Source organism: Trachypithecus francoisi, unplaced genomic scaffold (assembly GCF_009764315.1).
Source record: "Trachypithecus francoisi isolate TF-2019V2 unplaced genomic scaffold, Tfra_2.0 Lachesis_group3, whole genome shotgun sequence".
Lineage (NCBI taxonomy): Eukaryota > Metazoa > Chordata > Mammalia > Primates > Cercopithecidae > Trachypithecus > Trachypithecus francoisi.
The window spans coordinates 110,557,165-110,579,792 of record NW_022681468.1 but is presented as its reverse complement, the minus strand read 5'-3'; the positions used below and the strand labels follow the sequence as shown (position 1 = coordinate 110,579,792).

Here is a 22,628-nt window from a genome sequence, read left to right as displayed (position 1 = left end):
GACATAGGGAAGAGAAGAAAGCCAATAGATGGTGCATGAATGAGCAGGTTGCCACAAAAGGTAACTGGGGTTCAATCTCACTGGGCCCTTCAGTTATTCCAACTGAGGGGTGGGGAAGCTGTGGTATTTATCCACCAACACCCTTTCCTCATGGCTGTTTTAAAATGCACTCAAGATTTTCATCAGACATGGCAAGACACACAGATATGGAAATGACTGTTTTGAAAGAGTTTTTTATATTCAGAGGTCCCTAGAAACAAGAGACATGACATACCAGGCAGGGATACATGGGAAAGCACCAGGGTTGGTGAATAAGTAAAGGGAGCTGGGGGGAAACGTGGGCAAGAGCTTTATTTGTGGCATCCAAGAGAAAGGCAAGTCAAGCCAGGGTAAGCAGGCACAGGATTAGCTATTAATAGTTTAAATAATTTCACTTGACTCTGGGGCATAGGGCTGTCCCTAGTTGTCTGGTTCATGGCCCTGGGATGATGAGGGCAGATGGACAGTGGCCCAGTGTAAGAGTCTGATGAAGGGGGTGGTTGGGGGTATGGGCTATGGATTAGCTGGTTTGCATATGGAAGGTGCATTTGCAGGTGAGTCCCTTACTGTCTCGGGGAATTGGCTAGCCCTGGGAGGAGCAGTCTCTCCAGAATCAGCAAGGCCTCAGCTGTCAAAACATCAGGAAATACAGGAAATGAAAAGGCACGATGAATACACTGAGGGTACTCTTAAAAGCATCAGCTCCCTGGCATGTATGCGGTTGGCAATGCCAAGGGGTATGGAGAGGGTACCAGCAGTGTATGGACACTGTTCTTGACCCCTCAATTACTACATGAATTTTAGAATCAGTCTGTCAAGTTCCACAAAAAAAAATATATTGGGATTTGGGAATTGCTTGAATTTATAGATTAATTGGTGAGAAGTTATATGTTGATAGCATTGAGTTCTCCCATTCATAATACATATGGTCTATATTTCAATTTAGTTCTTCCTGAGTAATTTTTGTATTTGTCTTTGTAGTACTATAACAAAATACCTAAGATTGGGTAATTTACAGACCGCAGAAGTTTATTTTCTCAGCTCTGGAGGTTGGGAAGTCCAAGATCAAGGCACTAGCAGGTACTGTGACTAGTGAGGGCCTGGTCTCTGCTTCCAAGATGGTGCCTTGAGTGCTGGCTTCTCTGGAGGGGACAAATGCTATGTTCTCATGCAGCAGAAGGAACAGATAAACCTCCCACACAAGCTCTTTTATAAGACACTAATCTCATCCATGAGGACTTGCCATTATGACTTAATCACTCCTTAAAGGCCCTACCTCTTAATATTATCTTGGCAATTAAGTTTTAACAAATATGTTTGGGAGACACATTCAGACCATAGCAATATTCTTCATGAAAGGCCTTACATATATTTTGCTAGATATATTCTCAGGTTTTTGTTGCTATTGTGAATGGAATCTCTTTTTCTTTTCTTTTTTTTTTTTTTCTTTTTTTTGGGGGGGACGGAGTTTTGGTCTGTCACCCAGGCTGGAGTGCAGTGGCACGATCTGCAAGCTCCATCTCCTGGGTTCACACCATTCTCCTGCCTCAGCCTCTAGAGTAGCTGGGACTACAGGGGCCCGCCACCACGCCTGGCTAATTTTTTTTTTTTCGTATTTTTAGTAGAGACGGGATTTCACCATGTTAACCAGGATGGTCTCGATCTCCTGACCTCGTGATCCACCTGCCTCAGCCTCCCAAAGTGCTGGGATTGCAGGCGTGAGCCACCGCGCCCGGCCTAGAATCTCTTTTTCTATTACATTTTCTAATTTGTTGTTACTGATGTCTAGGAATTGTAATAGGTTTTTTTAAAGATGATCTTGAATTCAACAACCTTGCTTAACTCTCTTACTAGTCTTAATAATTTATCTGTATATTCTTTTGGATTTTCTGCATAGACAATCATACCTGTCTGCAAATACAGGTAGTTCTTTTTCTTTCCAATTTTAAAACTTCATTTCCTTCATTTCTATTATAGGTTGAATCACATACATTTCTGATGTTGGGCATCTCATAATCTTTAAAAAAATGGCATTTTCATATGTATTAACCTAACACATTGCCTAGGACCTCCAGTGCCATGTTCAACAGAAACAGTGATAGAACACACCCTTGTCTACATCCTAACTTTGATGGAAATTGCTTCTAAAGTTTTACCATTAAGTATGATAATTGCTACACATTAAGAAAGATAGGGCCAGGCATGGTGTTGCATGCCTGTAATCCCAGCACTTTGGAAGGCTGAGATGGGAAGATCGCTTGGGCCTGGGAGGTGGAGGTTGCAGTGAGCCAAAATCCCACCACTCCACTCAGGCTCGGGCAACAGTGAAACCCTGTCTCAAAACAAAGAAGCTAGCTTGCTAATGGTGAATTATCTGATGTTGACTCTGCCCTTGCATTATTGTAATAAAACCTAATTCATCATGATGCATTGTTTGTGTATGTGTACGTTGCTATATTCAACTTGGTATTATTTAAAATTTTGGAATCCATGTTCATAAAAGTTAATAGTAGCTAATATTTATTTGGTTTTCTAGGTTCTGGGTATTAAGTTACTTTCCATGAATTATTTCATTTTATCCTAGAAGGCTTATTATGAAGGTTATTTTCCCCCTTTATATATGAGGAAGTTAAGGCACAGTGAAGGCAAATCATTTTCCCTAAGGTCACAGAGAAGATAAGTAATGGCACCAGAATACAAATCCGGATGCCTGGCTCCAGAAACGATGCACTGGTCACTGCTCTGTGCTGTCTCTCTGTGACAAAGACCCATAATTCAGACTGTTCTATGATGTACTTTCCTTGTACATCCTTGTTCTAGTTTTGTACCAAGATTATATTATTCTCAATAGATAATTAGCTGCTCTTTTTATTTAAAGAAAACATATGTCAAACTTCTATAAAAACCTATTTCATTCTATCCCCTTTGCTAGCCTAACTTTTACAGTTTTGCAATGGCCTCCAGGTTTTATGTCCTTTCCAAGCTCTTGTCCTGGGTATATTGGGGATGTACACATCCTATAAAGCCAGGGATACAGACCACAGATCAGCAGCAGGTCCCCTGCTCCCAGCATCCTTTCAAGTCCTGGCATACACCCAAGCTCCCAGCTTCTAGCCAAGAGTCTTTTGGTCCCCATCTATCCCAAAGGACCTGCCACTGTCTTTGGTTTCCAAAGCCCAGCAGGCTTCAGGCTCTTCAGCCTCCAACTGCTTTGCATTTCTTTTCTGGTTTTGGTTCATGGAGATGAGTATCTTATTTTCCAGCCTTGCCATGTCTTTTTTATTTACTTTATATATCTCACTTATTACTGCTGCAATTTGGAGAAGAGAGGATGCCCTCAATCCTAACTTCTCCAAAGCATCCCAAAGGGGAAATCTGCTCCACTTCAATAGTGTTGTTTTTGAAGACTGTATGTCAACATGTCAGATTATAGCAAAAGGATGTCGAGGGAGCAATATGAAAGCAAGCCTGAGAGTCCTGGAGAGAAGGTGGCAGAGCTGCCTTTTGAAGGTGTCACTCCCTCAGACCCTGCCCTTCCTGCCTTGTTCCTCCAGTTGTCAGATTTGCCTGTTAGGGCCCACACAGGGGAGTAGGTAGGAGGACTGGACTGAGAGGGAGATGGAAATGCTGCGAGAGGCCCTTCCGGATCCAGAATTGAGGCAGCAGTTCCAGCCAGGTCCTGAGGTGGCAGCTGTCCCACCACCCGCAAGAGAATGGTACTGATTCCAAAAATGCGTCAAGGAGAGGGCTAGGAGAGGGATGTGCTTGTTCCCTTGAATCACCTGAGTGGCCTCTGTTCAGCCCAGATTGGAAGGCCCATGGGGGAGGACGAGGCCAGCCCACTCCAGCCCCATCCCCTCCCTTTTAAGTCTGCTCCTTCCTCAGCCCCCAAGCTGGGTGAGGGGTCCTGAGCTATTCACCCTCCCAGATTCCACTCACTTTTCCTAAATGCCCTCCCTGCAAACTCTGCAAAGAGCAGCGCTCCCTCGTGTCGGCTCACCCCGCAGTGTCGTTTCTTTCAGCAAACCCCATGCGAATGAACTTGAGATGACTCATTTGCCTAAAAGCCTCTTGGAGGTGAGGGAAGGCAAAGGCCAAAGACCTCCCCGCTCAAGCACATGCTCCTTCCCCAACAGTAGAGGGATCCTGCGCTAGCGTCTTCCGCCCTCGAGGGCTCCCTCTCCCCAGCTGTACCAAGGGTGCCCGCACTGTCCTGCCTGCCTTCCTTGGGGGAAGGTTGGGAGGCCCGAGGAGATCCGGAAGCCAGGTGGCAGGTGGGGTCCAGACCACCCACGGCGTCGAACCGGAGCGGCTGGCCCAGTTCATCCCCAGAGTGGGCGGGACGCCCAGCTGCTGCCCACGCGGGGCTTGGCGGGGCTCTCCGCGGGGTCCTAGTGTGCGCCGCTGCGCCAGCAAACCTCTGGGGCCAGAACCGGCGCTCACTCGACCGCGCGGCTCACGGGTGCCCTGTGACCCCACAGCGGAGCTTGCAGCGGCTGCCACCCGGCCCCGCCAGCCATGAGGCACGCGCCTTCCCTGGTCCTTTTCCTCCTGGTCGCCCTTTGCGGGCGCGGTGAGTTCTTTTCGGGGAAGGAGGGAGGGGCGCCTGGGTTGGGCTGAACGGGGCTGGACTGGCCACAGGTGGGAGGGAAGGAAGGATGCCCTACGCCCGGGTGAGTGGCCTGAGGTTGTCCCGGCCAAATGGGGGCGTGGGCAGGGCTGAGCCCACTCGCCGAAGCAGCGGGGGCGGGCCTGCGTGGGTGGGTCTGCCAGGTTTGGGGTGGAGGCCGCCTCTTCTCGGAGCCCTTGGCGAGGGCCAGGGCTACCCTCCCGAGTGAGTGTCTGTGGGCTGGGCAGCGGGGCTGGATGACACCGGCTTTGCAGGCACCGCGAGTCATCCCCAGTAGTCTGGGAGGCTGCAAGTGCACCGACTCCCACTCCCAACAGGGCCGAGGCTCCTTCCTTGCCTAAGAGGTGACTTTCTTGAAGCGTGAGCTCAGAGGAGCCGGCCACCTGGGCGGTGTAGGCACTTGGGAGTGAATCTGCTGCTCAGCCTTAGAGAGAAGTCTCCTCCAACACAGCTGTGGTAGAGATGGGGAAACTGGGCCAAGAGGGAAGGGGGCTTGCCCAAATCACCAGCCCTGGAATGTTTTGTGCTTTGCGGGTAGATCTCCCAGGAAACACATTTTATGGCACCACTGCCTCTGGTCACCCACCCAAGGTGTGCCGGGCCTGGACAGGCAGCTTGACTGAGTGCCAGGCTGGTGAAGTCGGGCCTGCCACTCAGGAAGGAGACCCCAGCCCTTCTCCAGGTAGAGTGCAAATATGAGGACTGCCTTCTCAGGGTCTCAGTTTCCCCACCTGAATTCCAAGGGCCCTACTAGCGCCTACACTCACCCAGGCTTTTCCTCCAAGCCCCAGTCAGCCAAGAGGACCAGGGCTACCTCTTCCTTGGATAGAGACCCACCATAGTGGTGGAAGGAGGTAGGAGTCAGGGAATATATAAGGGGCTAATAGTCTGAGAGGAAGCCATAGCTGGAATTCTAAACTGTGTGAGTGTGTGTCCAGTTTGGGAAAGCATATCCAATCTAAAAATTCATATTGAAAAATATGGAAAGATAGTGAGCTGAGATCGGGCCACTGCACTCCAGTCCGGGCGACAGAGCGAGACTCCGCCTCAAAAAAAAAAAAAAAAAAAAAAAGAGAAGAAAAATATGGAAAGATATCCCCATGATTTTGGAATACAAACAACAGAAAGTAAGTTTGTACTACTCCTATAAAGAAGAGGAGCTCTCACCAAAGATGGTGTCTGCAGGCAGTCCGTGTATCATGGCTCTGCTACTACTTGCTGGGTGACCCTGTGCCATTTCTTTCACCATCCTGGACCTCAGTTTCTCCATCTGTTCTATGGAGATAATATTTGGAGACTTGGATGTGTGTGAGGGCCAGTTGCAGTGTTTCTTAGGTGTGGTCCTGGGGTGGCCTGTATCACCCTGTACAGATTTCTGGGCCCCACCCTAGGCTCACAGGATCAGAATCTCTGGGAATAAAGCCTAGGAATCCAGGTGATTCATACACATGATTGAAGAAACACTAATAATATGTTATAAGCTCTTTATAAAAGATAAATTCTCTACTTAAAAAAAAACATAGCTGCCTTTTAATAAATATAAATATCATGTTCCCTTCCTCAGTTAAGGACATACACCCCAGTTGAAAAATCACTCTGCCTTTCCAGATGCAGAATCTAATCTTTCCAATAAGATTCTGTTAACTGTTACTTTCTGTAGCTTGTATTCCAAAACAATGGGTATATCTTTCCATTTTTTCAACATAAATTTTTAGGTTGGATATACCTTTCCAAACTGGACACACACTCACACAGTTCAGAAGTCCAGCTATGGCTTCCTCTCAGATTTTTAGCCCCTTTCTGGGCGGGAACAATTTTTCCCAAGAAGGCCTGGAAGACAAAACCCTGGGCAGAGGCTGGGGGCGGGGGCCCACTCCTCATCAGAATCATTGAATCATGACTGACGCCTAGTGGTGGCTTCTCTGTTTAACTGTCAGCCCATGGGCTGGGATGTGACCCCTAACCGTGCTGCAGAAGCTTCTACCCATCCGGGGCCACCCCTGCCATCTGGGGGCAAAAGGCCTATTGCTTGTCTTTTGAGCCCAGCAGGTCTCACAGGCATTCAGTACATTGGAAAGTTTAAGCATGTGCTGGGCTGGGCTCCCCTGCCCCCTTTTGGGGAGGCAAGTGGGGTGCATTCCAGCCCCCAGTATCCCTGCTGTTTATTCCCACCCTTCACCAACCCCCCGCACCCCCCCATACACTCACAAGTACAAACACAGGCGCAGTCACGGGCACACACTGCCCGGGACAGCACCATTTCCAGCCCCTGCAGGGCAGTCTCCTTACAGGGAAGCTAATGAGGCACTGAAGAAGGCTCAGGGGTCAGGGAATACCTCTGTCGGAAAGGGGCTCCTAGACCTGGTTCCTCCTCTGACTTGCTGGGGGCACTTGCGAAAGTTTCTTCCCCTCTTTGGTCTCAGTTTCCCCAGCTGAGAAACAGGGGGTTGGGCCAGATGGTCTAGGGTTCTGGGAACCTCTAACTCGAGCCCACAGCTGGTGGTCAAGATGGGGAGTCCCTCTGGGTCAGCGGAATGCCTGAGAGGCAGGGCAGGCCCAAAGGGGAGCCACCTGAGCACATCAGGTGGGCTGGGAGCTGGAGCATGAGCCCCACAGCCTACAGAGCAGCCCTGGACTTGGGAGCTCAGTCGGACCGGCCCAGTGGGACTTCAGAGATGTGGGCGCCAGCTTCCCCTAGTATTGCAGGGCTGGGGCATGGGAGCTGCAGATTCTGACTCCAGAGCTGCCTCAGACATGCCAGATGGGCTTGGGCAAGACACACCCCTCTTTATGAAATAAGTCAGTCCAAACAGACATGCTAAAGAAGGGCTGTGGGAGGGACCCAGCTCTAGCCTGGGCTACAGACTGGCTTCCAGGGTACTCAAGCAGCTGGCCTCTGGGAAAGGGGTCCTGAGTATAAGAGGCAGGGCTCAGAATCTAGGCCAAGCCTCCATAGGACTCCCCTCTGGAGAGCCCAGGGCAGCCTGGGGGAGGGGCAGCAGGCAGCAGGTGCACCAGGAGCACGTTTCACAAGGTGCCCAATATTGCATCTGCTCAGATAGGCAGCGAGTTGGAAAGTGGATGCAGTAGGCAGGGTGGCGGCTGCTCCCCACAGCCAGGAGTCCAGCCCAGCACCCACCCTTGAGTCCACCTCAGGCCTGCCTAATTGGGTTGGTCTGTGCTCTGGGCCCTCTGGCCCTACCCACAGAGGGAGGGGTTTGGTGCAACTAGGTGAACTGGCTCTTGCGGGAAGATGTAATTGACTCCTGAGCCTGGCGAGCCAAGCAGCCCCTTGCCAGCATCCCCACCCCCACCTCTCCAGCCCGCCTAATTCCCTGATCCTCCCACCTGCTTCCCTGCCCCAGCACTGTTTCCTCTGCTCACTTTCATCTCTTTTCTTGCTCCCAGGCTTGCCTCCTCAGATGTCCTTGATTCTCCTGAGTCTCCCTTTTTCCAAGCCACCTCCTCTCTGTTTTACACATTCTCCCTGAAGACACCAGACTACACAAGCTCGAGTCCCTGAACCTCACCTTTACTCCCAGACATGTGAGGGAGATGACATAAAGACCCAAACACCACTTTGCAAGAGATCGGGGGTGTGCAGAGGAGCAGATCTGAGCCTTTGGAAGCTCAGGGGTGCTCCCTGCAGGAGGCGGCATTTAGGCTGGGTCTTGAATGTGGCTCTGAGCTAAGACCTCTCCTGAAAACTCCAGACGAGGAGCCAGCTGCCAGTTGGACCCCTCCGTTTGGTGTCTCAGAGGGACCTTACACTCTGTAGGTCTAAGTCTGAACCTGGAAAATCCCCCCGCCCCATCTCAGCTCTGTTTCTTCTTAGGGAAAGCAGCACCTCGTACCCTTTTCTGCACCCAAACTCACATGTGAGTCATGGGGCTGTTCCCCTGCACTGTAAGTGCTCTGGTGGCAGGAACCATGTCTGGCTTTTGCTTGCTATTTTCCTCAAAATGTAGTAAAGTACCTGGCACAAGACAGACCCTCAGATAATTCATAACTGGTGGGCTGGGGGCAATCCTGGCAGAAGAAAGAGTGTGTTCCAAGAAGTGAGACAAGCTGGGTGTGGTGGTGCACACCTGTAGTCCCAGCTACTAAGGAGACTGAGGTGGGAGGATCCTTTGAATCCAGGAGGAATCGCTTGAAACCAGCCTGGGCAACATAGCAAGACCCTGTCTCTAAAAGAAAGAAAAAAAAAAAAGGAAGTGAGACAGTGAAGGTCACAGGGGGAAAGGCAAACAGTAGGCTACGGCCAGAAGAGAGAGTATCTGAGTATCTGGGGTAGAGGTAGAGAGGTGGGAGAAAATCAGATTGAGAAAGATAAGCCAGTGTCAGCAGGGAAAGGGCCTTGAATGCTGAGCCAAAACATTTGATTTTTAAATCCACCTACAGCTCTGAGAGTTGTGGGTAGGGAAGTGCCCTAGACCAGTTTGCTGTAGAAAGACCACTCTGGCAATGTATGGTATATGGATAACAGGGGCAGACTGGGGGTGGAGAGACCAGAAGGAGGGCAGGGGTAGGGAGGTGGGGACATGGCTGTAGCATTAGAGATAAGGAGGACAGACTGAGGGATTTGGAAGGTAAAAGACAGGACTAGGGTTGGGCATGGCAGCTCACACCTGTAATCCCAGCACTTTGAGAGGCCAGTGTAGGCAGATCACCTGAAGCCAGGAGTTCTAGAGCAGCCTGGCCAACGTGGTGAAACCCCGTCTCTACTAAAATACAAAACTTAGCCGGATGTGGTGGCATAGGCCTGTAATCCCAGCTACTCCGGAGGCTGAGACAGGAGAATTGCTTGAACTCAGGCAGCAGAGGTTGCAGTGAGCCAAGATCACACCACTACACTCCAGCCTGAGCGACAGAGTGAGACTCTGTCTCAAAAAAAAAGGCAGGACTAAATGGCCACTTCGATGAACCAAGGGAGAGGTCAAGAAGAGACACCCAGTCTTTGTGCCAGATATGTAGACTGTGGGATGCCATTCATTGCTAGAAGGAAGAGGAGGAGGAAGAGGTATGGCATGGGAGGAGACAGTGGAGCTCTGTGTTGAGTGTATTTAATTTGAAGTCCTCAAGGAGAGACAGGCCTGCCAGCACCTTCACTGCTTCAGCCAGCCCTAAGGGCACCTGTGTTCCCTCTCAGCTCTCTGCTTCGCTGCCACAGGCTGCAGTGGGGGTCAGGTGCACAAGGGCCCAGCAGGTCTGACTGTGTGTTTTCCCAGGGGACTGCCGCGTGGCCAATGCAGAGGAAAAGCTGATGGACGACCTTCTGAACAAAACCCGTTACAATAACCTGATCCGCCCAGCCACCAGCTCCTCACAGCTCATCTCCATCAAGCTGCAGCTCTCCCTGGCCCAGCTTATCAGTGTGGTAGGTGCAGAGGGCAGCTGTGACTCAGGCTCAGGCGGAGAGGCTGCTCATGCCCAAGCCCCAGGCGATCATTGGCCAGAGGAATGAAACTACTATAGTTGACTTAGACTTACCAATACACATCAGGGAGGCTGCAGAGGGGTCCATGAAGTTCATAGGTGTCCAATATTTAATGAAGTCATGGTTTTGTTATAACAAAGAAGAAATGAGGGTAAGAGCGGGGTGACATTGGGTAGGCAGCCAATGGGCCTGCCATAGACTCTGCTCAGCTGGGTCTCCAGCATGACCATAAGCTTCTGTTCCTTGTCCTCACAGCCCCACCCTATTCTCTCCCCTAGCCTGCTCAGATAACCTTATATGCTTCCTACTTGTTGGGAGAAATAAGAACCAGACTGGGGGAACTGATGGATACGGAGGCCTAGGTGTAGGGGCAGGACCAGAGGCAGTGCAGTACCTATAGAGCCAGGTGGGTGAGGGTCTGGACGGTGGGCGTGGCTGCTGCAGGCATGGAAAGGAGGAGTGGCACTGTTGTCAGATTCTCCATATGTGGATGTGGGGCAGAGGCGGGGGTGCTGAGAGAGGAGGTGCCTGGGAATTTCTCTTCTCTCTGCTGCCTCTGAGTTGAAGATGTCAGAGGAAACCATGGCCTATTGTAAACCTTCCCATGTCCCCATCCACAGGGTTAGAACCCCGTCCCTAGAAGCAGATCTGGGGGAGCATTCACAAGGGGAGAGTGCAGGGTGCTGTGTCCAGCCAGGGGAAAGAGATCACTAAGGGGGCTGACCCTCCTCTGGCCAGGTGGCTGCCTTCTGAAATGCCAGACACTCTCTCTCTAACATGGTTGGCCCACACACACCCAGCCTGTCAAACCTACAGCCCTCAGGAAGGTTTTGGCCAAATTAATGACTGGCTCCATCTCCTGGGAGGACACACAGCCCCAGGATGGGGAGGGCTGTAGAGCTGTGTACTCTCTGCCCCTCTCCCTCCATAGTCAGGCTGGAAAGAAGGAGGGCTTTCAGCCAGGCTTTCTCAGGCTGGTGTCTGAGTGTTATTGTCCAGTCCAGTGTTTCTTGCTTAATGAGGTGAGCGCAGCCGCTGCTGTGCAGCTGCCGCCCTAGTGAGGGTGAACGAGCGGGAGGCTCTGCCGCACTTCCAGACTCAGGCTGCCTGGTCAGATCTGCTCTGTGGGCCTTATAGGGTGATAGAGGCTACCAGAAGGAGGAGGGGATGCAACCACCAGCCCCCAGGCATGCAAGTTATATTTCTGAAAGCTTATGTATACAGTAAATATTAGGTTGTGGGTTGCCAGGCCAGGAGGGGGTTTGTCCTCCTGTTTTTCAGGGTGTATCTATTTATTTGAGGAGGGAGGGTTATAGGTACAACCAGTTTAAAGATGGAAATTTTTAGAAAGCATGTAGGGATTTAGTGCTGGGTAAGGCAAACAGGCTTGTCAAAGCACCTGTTTTGTAATTGACTTCTGAGTCTAGTGAGCCAGGCACTCCCTCACCAGCATCCCCACCCTCACCTCTCCAGCCCTCCTTATTCCCTGACCCTTCCACCTGCTCCCCTGCCCCAGCACTGTTTCCTCTGCTCACTCTCATCTCTTTTCCTGCTCCTTGGCTTGCCTGTTTCGAGGTCCTTGACTCTCCTCTGAGTCTCCCTCTTTCCAAGCCATTTCCCCTGTACTTGACACATTCTCCTAGAAAACACCAGCGTACACAAGCTCAAGTCCCTGAACCTCACCTTTACTCCAAGACAGGTGAGGGAAATGACATAAAGACCCAAATGCCACTTGGCAAGAGATCAGGGGTATGCAAGGGGGCAGATCTGAGGCTATGGAAGCTCAGGGGGTAAGTTTAAACCCAAATATATCAGTAACTACATTAAATGTAAATGGCCTAAATATTCTAATCAAAATGAGACAATTGCCATGCATTCTTCTTCTCCCTTCTCCTTCCCCACCAACAGCTTGGAATGTGGAATTTATAGTTGGAGCTCCAACAGTTATTTTGGTCCATTCTTACGAGGGCCACACTCTAGGTATGGTGGAGAAGAAAGTAGGAAAGAATCTGGGTACCTATCAGAACTTTGTAGAGCAGAACTGCCATATATGTCTAAAGTGTTAACATGAGAGGGACATGAATTACTACTTTATTTAAGCCTGTGTTACTCTGGATCACTGTTACTGGCAGCCAAACCTTATCTTACTGGTAATCTTATATAGTTGTAGGTTCCTTGAGGAAATGTCTCCCAAAATGAGATCAGTATGCTGGAAGTTATCTTGATGAAGGAGAGGCAGCAAAAATAGTACAAACTGAGAACACAAGACTTACCCAAAGTACTAAAGAAGGCCAGGGGGCTGGACTACAGAACAGAGGGACATAAAGAGGTGAAGTGTGGCTGGGAAACCTGGCAAGGCCCTGTAGACCCTGTGAAGGAGCAATATTTTTATTCTGTAAGTGAAGGAAGCCAAGGAAGTAATCTAAACAGGGATAAAATTGAGGGAGGAAATGACAGGAACTTTGGAAGATTTATTTTGGCTGCATAGGAAGAAGAGATATGTGTGTGTGTGTATGGTGGCGGTGTACAGAATGAACATAGACCAGTTAGGAGGGTCTTACATGGTCCAGGTGAGACGTGGATGATGGTGGCCTGGCTTATCATGGTAGGATTCATGTATTTACTCAGAAAAGATTTATGGAGTGTCCAACATGTCACATACTCTTCTAGTTGCCTTATTTCCTCATAGTCATTAGATTCTAGTGGGAGGTGGCAGACAATACACAGATAGATAGATAGATGGTGTTTAGGTATGAGAAATGCTATGGAAAAAAATAAGAAGACTGGTGATGTGGCTTGCACCTGTAATGCCAGCACTTTGGGAGCCTGAGATGCGTGGATCACTTTAGCTCAGGAATTTGAGACCAGCCTGGGCATCATGATGAATCCCCATCTCCACAAAAAATTTTTTTAAATTTAGCCAGGTATGGTGGCCTGTGCCTGTGGTCTGAGCTACTCAGGAGCCTGAGGTGGGAGGATCACTTGAGCCTGGGAGGTTGCAGTGAGCAAAGATCACGCCACTGTCCTCCAGCCTGGGTGACAGAGTGAGACCCTGTCTCAAGAAACACACACACACACACGAAAGAAAGAAAAATAAGGCAGGGCAGGGACAGAGGTGCTACTTTATGTAGGTCAGGGAAGATTTCTCAGATAGGATGACATTTCTGAGAATAGAAGAAAGTGTGGAAGCATCCTGGTGGGTTTCCAGGAAAAGGGAACAGTGTGCGGGAGCAAAGAGGCAGTGCAGTGGAAATGGAATGAGCAAATGGCAGAGTGTTGAGATAAGAGGTCATAGAGCTAATGGGATGAGGGGTGATGCGGAAGCAGATCATTAGCGCCTTGTAGACTCTAAGCAGAACTTTGGTTTTTACTTTGAATGAGATGCAGCAGCAGAGCAATTAGTCAAAGGGATTGAGATTGTAAAGGGATCACCCTGGTTACCATGTAGAGAATAGACTAAAGGCAGGCCAGGGCAGAGCAGGAAGCCCAGTTAGGGGACTGTAGTAGTCTAAGTGACAGATGATGGTGGCGGTGGAGAGAAGCAGACAAATATGAGATGCTTTAGGAGATATAACTTACAAGACTTAAGTTTTTGTCTTAAGTGATGGATGGATCAGAGAGCAAAGTGTCAGAGACAATGTCCACGCGTCTGGCTTGTGGAATTGAATGGCTAGGGGTGGCATTCACTGAGACAATGAAGCCAAAGGAGGATCAGGTTTTGGGGAAGATCATGAGCTTTGTATCAAACATGCTGAGTGTGACATACCTTTGGGCCATCCAAGAGATGTTGGGGTGGCAGTTGGTCACATGGGCCTGGAGCTTACAGCCTTTTGCACAATAAAGTGAAATCCATTTGTGAGGCTCCTCCTTCCTGGTTAACTGATAGCCCTGTTTCCCTCCCCAGAATGAACGAGAGCAGATCATGACCACCAATGTCTGGCTGAAACAGGTAAGTGCCCTGAAGGGCCCCTAGCCCAAGAGATCTTTTCTTGAGGGCTGCCCTTTGGTGGCAGTGGACCTACAAGTGACAGGGCCTTGCCTGTCTGTCCAGGAATGGACTGATTACCGCCTGACCTGGAACATCTCCCGCTACGAGGGTGTGAACATCCTGAGGATCCCCGCCAAGCGCATCTGGTTGCCTGACATCGTGCTTTACAACAAGTGAGTGGCAGGGTTGGTGGAGGCCTGGTGACAGCCAGGCCAGGGCAGCAGGCCCAGCTCTAAGAGTCATCCAGGCCTGAGTCCAACCCTGAGCCCCATCTCTGCTTTACCCAGCCTTCCAGGCCATCAAGCTAGAAGAGAAACAGAGGTGAGCAGAGCCAGAGCCCTCAGTTACAGATGGGAAGTTGGAGGCTGAGGGAGGGGAGGGGCCTTGTCTGATTCACTGAAGCACAGCTGGGACCAGAGCAGTGTCCTGACCTCAAGCCCAGTGCCCTTTCTATGCTCCATACTATCCTTTTGAGCCTCTGTTGCTTTGCCACTGTTGGTGTTGGTACCACTGACTTACTATGCATAAATATCTTAGGCAGGTGGAGGAAGCCAAAGAGACTCTCCCTGAGTCATGATTATACTAGCAGTAGCATGTAATGGCTAAGAGTGTGTGGTCTGGGGTCAGACAGACCTGAGTTCAAATCTCAGCTGTCCTGCTTACAAGTTTTCTGACCTTGAAGAAGTCAACCTCTCTGGGCCTTGGCTTTCCCATCTGTAGAATGGGGATAATAATAAAACCTGCCTCACTGGACTACTGAGAGGCTTAAATGAGCTATTCCATGGGAAGCCTTAAGAGTGCTTGACGGACCGGGCATGGTGGCTCACGCCTGTAATCCCAGGACTTTGGGAGGCTGAAGCGGGTGGAACACCTGAGATCAGGAGTTTGAGACCAGCCTGATCAACATGGAGAAACCCCATCTCTACCAAAAATACAAAATTAGCCGGGCATGGTGGTGCATGCCTATAATCCCAGCTACTCGGGAGGCTGAGACAGGAGAATCGCTTGAACCCGGGAGGTGGAGGTTGCGGTGAGCCGATGTCACACCATTGCACTCCAGCCTGGGCAACAGAGTAAGAGTCCATCTCAAAAACAAACAAACAAAAAAAGAATGCTTTGGTGCTTTGATGGTAGGGCTCTCTCCATGACATAGTTGCCAACAAAAGCAGGTCCCTTTCAGTGAGGGCCTGGGGGACTGGAAGGGTGGAAGGGTGACTAGTGGGAAATAATCCCAAAGGGCTCTTCAGTGAGTTCTGAGAACAGGCCAGGCCTTGTGTATGGGTTTCACGATGTTCTTCATGCCCTGACCCTGCCCAGCGCTGACGGGACCTATGAGGTGTCTGTCTACACCAACTTGATAGTCCAGTCCAACGGCAGCGTCCTGTGGCTGCCCCCTGCCATCTACAAGAGCGCCTGCAAGATTGAGGTGAAGTACTTTCCCTTCGACCAGCAGAACTGCACCCTCAAGTTCCGCTCCTGGACCTATGACCACACGGAGATAGACATGGTCCTCATGACACCCACAGCCAGCATGGATGACTTTACTCCCAGTGGTGAGTGGGACATAGTGGCCCTCCCAGGGAGAAGGACAGTGAACCCACAGGACCCCAGCTATGTGGACGTGACTTACGACTTCATCATCAAGCGCAAGCCTCTGTTCTACACCATCAACCTCATCATCCCCTGCGTGCTCATCACCTCGCTGGCCATCCTCGTCTTCTACCTGCCGTCCGACTGCGGCGAGAAGATGACGCTGTGCATCTCTGTGCTGCTGGCGCTCACAGTCTTCCTGCTGCTCATCTCCAAGATCGTGCCGCCCACCTCCCTCGATGTGCCTCTCATCGGCAAGTACCTCATGTTCACCATGGTGCTGGTCACCTTCTCCATCGTCACCAGCGTCTGTGTGCTCAATGTGCACCACCGCTCACCCAGCACCCACACCATGGCACCCTGGGTCAAGCACTGCTTCCTGCACAAGCTGCCTACCTTCCTCTTCATGAAGCGCCCTGGCCCTGACAGCAGCCTGGCCAGAGCCTTCCCGTCCAGCAAGTCACACGTGACCAAGCCCAAGGCCACCATCACCTCCACCAGCCCCTCCAAACTCTATGGGAACTCCATGTGCTTTGTGAACCCTGCCTCTGCAGCTCCCAAGTCTCCAGCCGGCTCCAGGGATTTCCGGCTGCGGTCCTCTGGGAGGTTCCGACAGGATGTGCAGGAGGCATTAGAAGGTGTCAGCTTCATCGCCCAGCACATGAAGAATGACGATGAAGACCAGAGTGTAAGTTGCTAGCCAGCCCCTGCCCACCTGCCCAACAGAAAGGGCTCAGATAGTAGCACCAGCTTCCCACTTCCTGCAGTTAATTCACAGGAGACAAGAACTCTCAAACTCTGAATAAGGAATCCAAAATTGAAATGAGTTTGTGTTAAATATTATAGCTTCGTGCATCTGGGGAGGGGAAGGAAGTGCCAGTGATATTGTTTGTTTGTTTGTTTTAGGTGTCCCAGAAGCAAACCCTAAGATGGGGACTTGGGTGCAGGTGGTTTACTTGGGATGTGATCCCGGGAAGCACAGTGAGGAAGGAGGGAAAGTGAGACAGGGAAAGGAGAATGAATAAGCAGGATACTGCCATGGGTGCCCGGGACTCGGTACCCTTGCAGACCCTCTGAGGACCCGTGGGAACAAGCCTCAGGATCACCCCCCTGGAAGGAGGCTGAGGTATTTACCCAGCAGCCCCCATTCCCTAAAGGATGAGGGTAGCCCCAGGACATTAACTCCCCTGCACTTCCAGGTAATGCCAGCCTGCCAGAGAAAGCGCCCTTGGTGCTAGAGAAAGCCCTGAGGCAGAGGAGAGAGGAGATGCAGGCACCAGAAATGGAAGGCTGGGAAGTGACTCTGCAGGCTTTAGGGAACACAGGTGGGCTGGGGTACCAAGCGCATCTGCCCCATCCTCTTCAGACTTGCAAAGAAGCCATTCAAGCACTTATATCTTTCAGGGCTTTAGGAACATCAGTAAATATACTATGATTACCACAGTAATGAACTAATCAATTGTGCTAACTAGAATTGCAGATTTTTATTTTTTTTTTATTTTTTTATTTGAGACAGAGTTTTGCTCTTGTCGCCCAGGCTGGAGTGCAGTGGCACAGTCTCGGCTTACTACAACCTCTGCCTCCCAGGTTCAAGTGCTTCTCCTGCCTCAGCCTCCCAAGTAGCTGGAATTACAGGTGCCGGCCATCACATCTGGTTAATTTTTGTATTTTTAATAGAGACAGGGTTTCACCATATTGGCCAGGCTGGTCTTGAACTCCTGACTTCAGGTGATCCACCCACCTCAGCCTCCCAAAGTGCTGGGATTACAGGCGTGAGCCACTGAACCTGACCTAGAATTACAGATTTTTTAAAAAGAGGTTTAATTTACTTTCACAGGACAAAGCAATGAGTGCTGGAGTCTGAGTATTTCACATGACTCCTTTGAATAAATAACACTTCTAAGGACAATGTCATAGTAACAACACAGAATGTGGTGGTGACAGAAATTTTCACACCCATTTCCATACCAGGAGGGAGAACAAGTTTCATGCTCTTGTGAATGTTCTCATATCAACACCTTCAGATCAGATTTTTTGGGCAGGTTTTTACTATACAACATGGTGTCTACCCCTGTGCAGCTGCATGGACAAAAATGGACGTCTCCTCATTCTTGTCTTTTCAAGATTGCTTTCCACTCGCTGCATTCTCAAGGAAAAGCACCGGCATTCCATTAGTTAGCCCACAGAGAAAAGAGCAGGAACAGCTCCAGAATCATACTGTGCCAAGAAAAGAAGAGAAATGCAAACAAATGGAATATAGGACATGAGATATTCTTCTGGTGTAGTTCTTGGATCAGCAGCACTGGCATCACCTGAGAGGTTATCAGAAATGCAGAGTCTCAGGCCCCAGTCCAGACCTGCTGGCTCCAAACCTGCATTTTAACCAGGTCCCCAGGAGATTCCCAGGCCCATTGCAGTTTTAGAAGCACAGCTTTATAGGATTCTCAGATTTCACTTTCTAAAACATTAATTTGATCATGCTATTACTTAGGTTAAACCATTCTGTAGGTCAGCATCACCTAATTCATTGGTTCCCAAACATGACTATGCAGCCTGGGGCCCTGCTGGCTAAGTGAGAACCACATGGGCTATGCTGTAGGACCACCCTTTCTTGACTGAACCAGGATCTCTCAGGGAGGCATATTGGAGCCTGCATTTTTAACCAATTCCTGGTGGTTCGTGTGCACATTCTAGATTGAGCAGTACTGGTCTCCTGCATCCCTGGCTGAGCCGGCACCCATCCTGAACTCTCTTCTAAAGACCTCACCACCCCCTTGGCACTCACGTACCTTCTGCTCTTTCTAGCTCAATTAATTACAAGCCTCTTAAGGGAAGGAGCCAGGCAGGGCCACTGTTATTATAATCACCAGTGTTCATTAAGCTCCAACCACACATCAGGTGCTCTGCCAGGAGCTGACATACATTACTGCTAACCCTCCCTGGAATCCTGTGAAGTGGCTTTTAGTAGAACCCCCATTTTACAATAAGGAAGCTTTCAAAGCAAAGCTCAGAGAGGTTCACTGACTTGACCAGTGTCACACAGCTGGCCCAGGGCAGTGCCAGGCTCTGTACCCAGATCTGCCTGACATCCTTAAACTCTCTTGCCCTTCCTAGTTTCTTGCCCTGCACTGAGCACATGGCCGGCTTATTGGTTGATTGACTTCTTTATGGATAGTTGGAGAAAAGAGGCTTTCTTTTGATTGACTTCTTTATGGATAGTTGGAGAAAAGAGGCTTTCTTCCCTTCCAGAGCATGCCTGCCCCTAAACCAGCCCATGCTGCTTCTCATCTTCAGTACTTTCACCCACCCTGGTGATTAACTGGTCACTATAAATAGCACAAAAATATTAAAAGGGGGAAAAGCATGTGTGCGCACACACATACGCACATGGACACCGCTTGAAATTAGGGCTGTTAAAAAGAAACCCAGGAAAGCCAAGGAGTGCTCTGTGGAGAGAGCTGTGCTGTGCCTGCTGAATCTTGGGGACAGGTGTCAGTCATGCTTGGTTGCGGGTGTGGGGGTTGGCTTGACACAGGATTATCCTGCACATTAGATACACCGTTGACAGGGCCCTGACAAAGTGGGTCACTGACATCAGCATGCCCGTTGCTGCCCACATTTCCAACTCCAGAGCCTCTGCTGATTTCCCAAGCCTTCTGATCCAGCCTGTCTCTGCCAGGGAATGAATGCAGTGTGAGCCAGCCGGTCCGAGAGTGTGAAAGTAGGCATAGGGAAGGGAGGCCAGGATCCTGGGCACATGGGCGTTTCTCTGGGCTCTCCCCCAGTGCAAAGGAGACAGGGCCCATCTGTGGTGGCCCCTCTGGAGACCAGCCAGGTCTCTGCCAACCTCATACCCTGCAGCAGGGTCTAAGAAGACCACAGAGACCTGGATGATGCAGCAGGAGGAGGCTGGGTCTTAATTACAGGGAACAGACACTGCTGTGAACAGACTTGAACAAATTAAACAGCAGGATTTCCAGGTGTTCTGTAAGCCCCCGTTTCCCTGCTCCCACTGAACTAGGTGAGAGCCACCTAGTTCTTTCTTTAGCTAGAACCAGCTCAGGCAGTGAGTTTGGGGTGAAAGTGAGAAGATGGGGCTTCAAGATCCTCAGGCCCTATCTCCTATTTATAACCAGATTTTGTTTTCAAATCACAATATGCGGTATTAACAAGTCCTCACATTCCTAACTTTTCTGTACAGCCCAAGTTCCCAGTGGCCCTAAAGTGCTGTGGGGGACAGGCAGGGGTGGAGGTGGAGAACAGCCAGAGAGGCTCAGAGCTGCCCAGCTGATAGGCCAGTCTGGGACTCAGAACTTGCCCCCCTAGTATGCAGTTCCACGCCTGTGGCCTGTGGAGTCCCTGGCCAGATAGTAAGGGCCTGACTTGGGGAAAGGAGGGACCCCAGTACTTGGCACCTGTGACCAGCCCTTCTCTCTGCCTACAGGTCATTGAGGACTGGAAGTACGTGGCTATGGTGGTAGACCGGCTGTTCCTGTGGGTGTTCGTGTTTGTGTGCATACTGGGCACTGTTGGGCTCTTCCTACCGCCCCTCTTTCAGACCCACACAGCTTCGGAAGGGCCCTACGCTGCCCAGCGTGACTGAGGGCCCCCTGGGTTGTGGGGTGAGAGGATGTGAGTGACCGGGTGAGCAGTTTGCTGCTTCCTTCTGGGTTGTGGCTGATGAGGCCCTAAATAAATTTGACCACTGGCCATCAACCCCATCAAACCAGCCACAGCCATGGAAGAGGCAAGGATGGGGGCCTGGACTGTCCTCTCTGAATGCCTTGGAGGGATCCCAGGAAGCCCCAGCAGGAGGGAGCTTCAGACAGTTCAATTCCGGCCTGTCTTCCTTCCCTGCACCGGGCAATGGGGATAAAGATGACATCATAGCAGCACCTACTATGCGCCAGCCATGGTGCCGGCCTGCCTCTCCATCGCCATCTCTCTCCACTTCCCCTTGTCCAGTCCCTCACATACTTCTAGTTTCTTCCCAGCCCAGAGGCTTGGCTCAGAGGCTTGGCATTTACCATATCATCTTTTTTTTTGTTTGTTTTTTAATGGAGTCGTGCTCTATCGCCCAGGGTGGAGTGCAGTGGCGCAATCTCGGCTCACTGCAAGCTCCGCCTCCTGGGTTCACGGCATTCTCTTGCCTCAGCCTCCTAAGTAGCTGGGATTACAGGAAGCTACCACCACGCCCAGCTAATTTTTGTATTTTTGTTGGCCAGGCTGGTTTCGAACTCCTGACCTCAAGTGATCCACCTGCCTCGGCTTCCCAAAGTGCTAGGATTACAAGTGTGAGCCACTATGCCTGGCCTTCCCTATCTTCTACTTGAACCTTCTTCCTCTTCCCCCAGGCTTCCCAAGCTCTTTCCACAGCCACATCAGTCAGGGCATGGCTCCAATCTATTCTTTGCTTCAATGTCACCTCCTCTGAGAGGCTTTCCCTAACCACCCAATCATTCTAAAGCAGCCTCCCTATGATCGCGTTACCCTGCCTCCTTCCTCGAGCACTCCTTGGTACCTGCCGCTTTTATCTGGTGGCATATTTGTCATCCACAACTCACCCACTGGAGTGTGAGCTCCATGAGAACAGGGACCTGCTCCTTCACATTCATGGTGGTATCCCCAGGGCCTAGGACAGAGCTTGGCACACAGCAGGTGCTCAATAAATGTTTGCTGAATGAATGAATGGCTCCTACCCCTTCTTCAGATCCAGATGCCCCTCCTCTGAGCAGCCATCCCTAGTTTCCCCATCTGAAAGGCATGGCTTGCTCCTCCATGACTCTACGGCGCTGGTCATTTTGCAGTTCTCTATCATGGCTGGGCTCAGGTCTGTCTCCCACACCGATGCTCTGATTCACTCCTCACACATATTACCTTTTGCACAGTGCCTGGCATGTAGTAGGCACTCAAAATATTGGTGGAATGGAGGAGGACGTTCTAAAAAATTCTATTTTAAAAATTACTATACAATAAAATTGATGTTTAAATATATAGTTCTAGGAATTGTAACACATGTATAGATAACCACCATCACAATCAGGACACAGGAAAGATCTGTCATCCAAAACAACTCCCTGCTGCTATTCCTTTAGACTCCTGACTCCCTGCACTCCTAGCCCCTGGCAACCACATATCTCTTCTCCATCACTACAGTTGGGTCTTTTCAAGAATGCCATTTAAATGGAATCATACAGTAGTGACCTTTGGAGACTGGCTTCTTTCATTCAGCATAGCGCCTTCAAGATTCAATCAAGCTGGGTTTTTTTGTATTGCTGAGGAGTGTTCAGTTGTATGATGTTGACGCATGTTTAGGTTGTTTCCATTTTTTGGCAATTATGAATAGAGCTGACATAAAGATTCACATATAGGATTGTATATGAATAAAAGTTTTCATTTATTTAAACACTCAGGAGGGTGATTGCTAGGTTATATGGTAAGTGTATATTTAACTTTATATGAAACTGTTGAGGCCAGGCGTGGTGGCTCATGCCTGTAATCCCAACACTTTGGGAGGCTGAGGTGGCGAATCACCTAAGGTCAGGAGTTCAAGACCAGGTTGGCCAACATGGTAAAACCCTGTCTCGACTAAAAATACAAAAATCAGCCAGGCATGGTGGTGTGTGTCTGTAGTCCCAGCTACTCGGGAGGCTGAGGCAGGAGAATCGCTTGAACCTGGGAGGCAGAGGCTGCAGTGAGTCGAGATTGTGCCACTGCACTCCAGCCTGGGTGACAGAGCGAGACTCTGTCAAAAAATAAATATATATAATGATAATAATAATAACATGAATGAAAGAAAGAGAAACTGTCAAACTGTTTTCTGGAGTGGCTGTACCATTTTGCAATCCCACCAAAGTATGAGATTCCAGTTTTTTAGCAACTGGATTCCACCCTGGTTTTAATTTGCATGTTCCTGATGGCTAGTGATTTGAACATCTTCCATG

At 50.0% G+C, this 22,628-nt stretch overlaps 2 protein-coding genes across 2 annotated transcripts in view; one reads left to right on the top strand and one right to left on the bottom strand.

Annotated features, from left to right (window-relative positions):
* LOC117070328 (A disintegrin and metalloproteinase with thrombospondin motifs 7-like) overlaps nt 1–22,628 on the bottom strand; it is a 684,711-nt gene that overhangs the window by 265,041 nt on the left and 397,042 nt on the right.
* Nucleotides 4,445–20,784, top strand: CHRNB4 (cholinergic receptor nicotinic beta 4 subunit). The gene is made up of 6 exons (XM_033189287.1): nt 4,445–4,612; nt 9,898–10,046; nt 14,011–14,055; nt 14,158–14,267; nt 15,412–16,372; nt 20,129–20,784. The coding sequence occupies exons 1-6, from the start codon at nt 4,558–4,560 to the stop codon at nt 20,285–20,287; spliced, it is 1,479 nt and encodes a 492-aa protein (XP_033045178.1). The 5' UTR covers nt 4,445–4,557; the 3' UTR covers nt 20,288–20,784.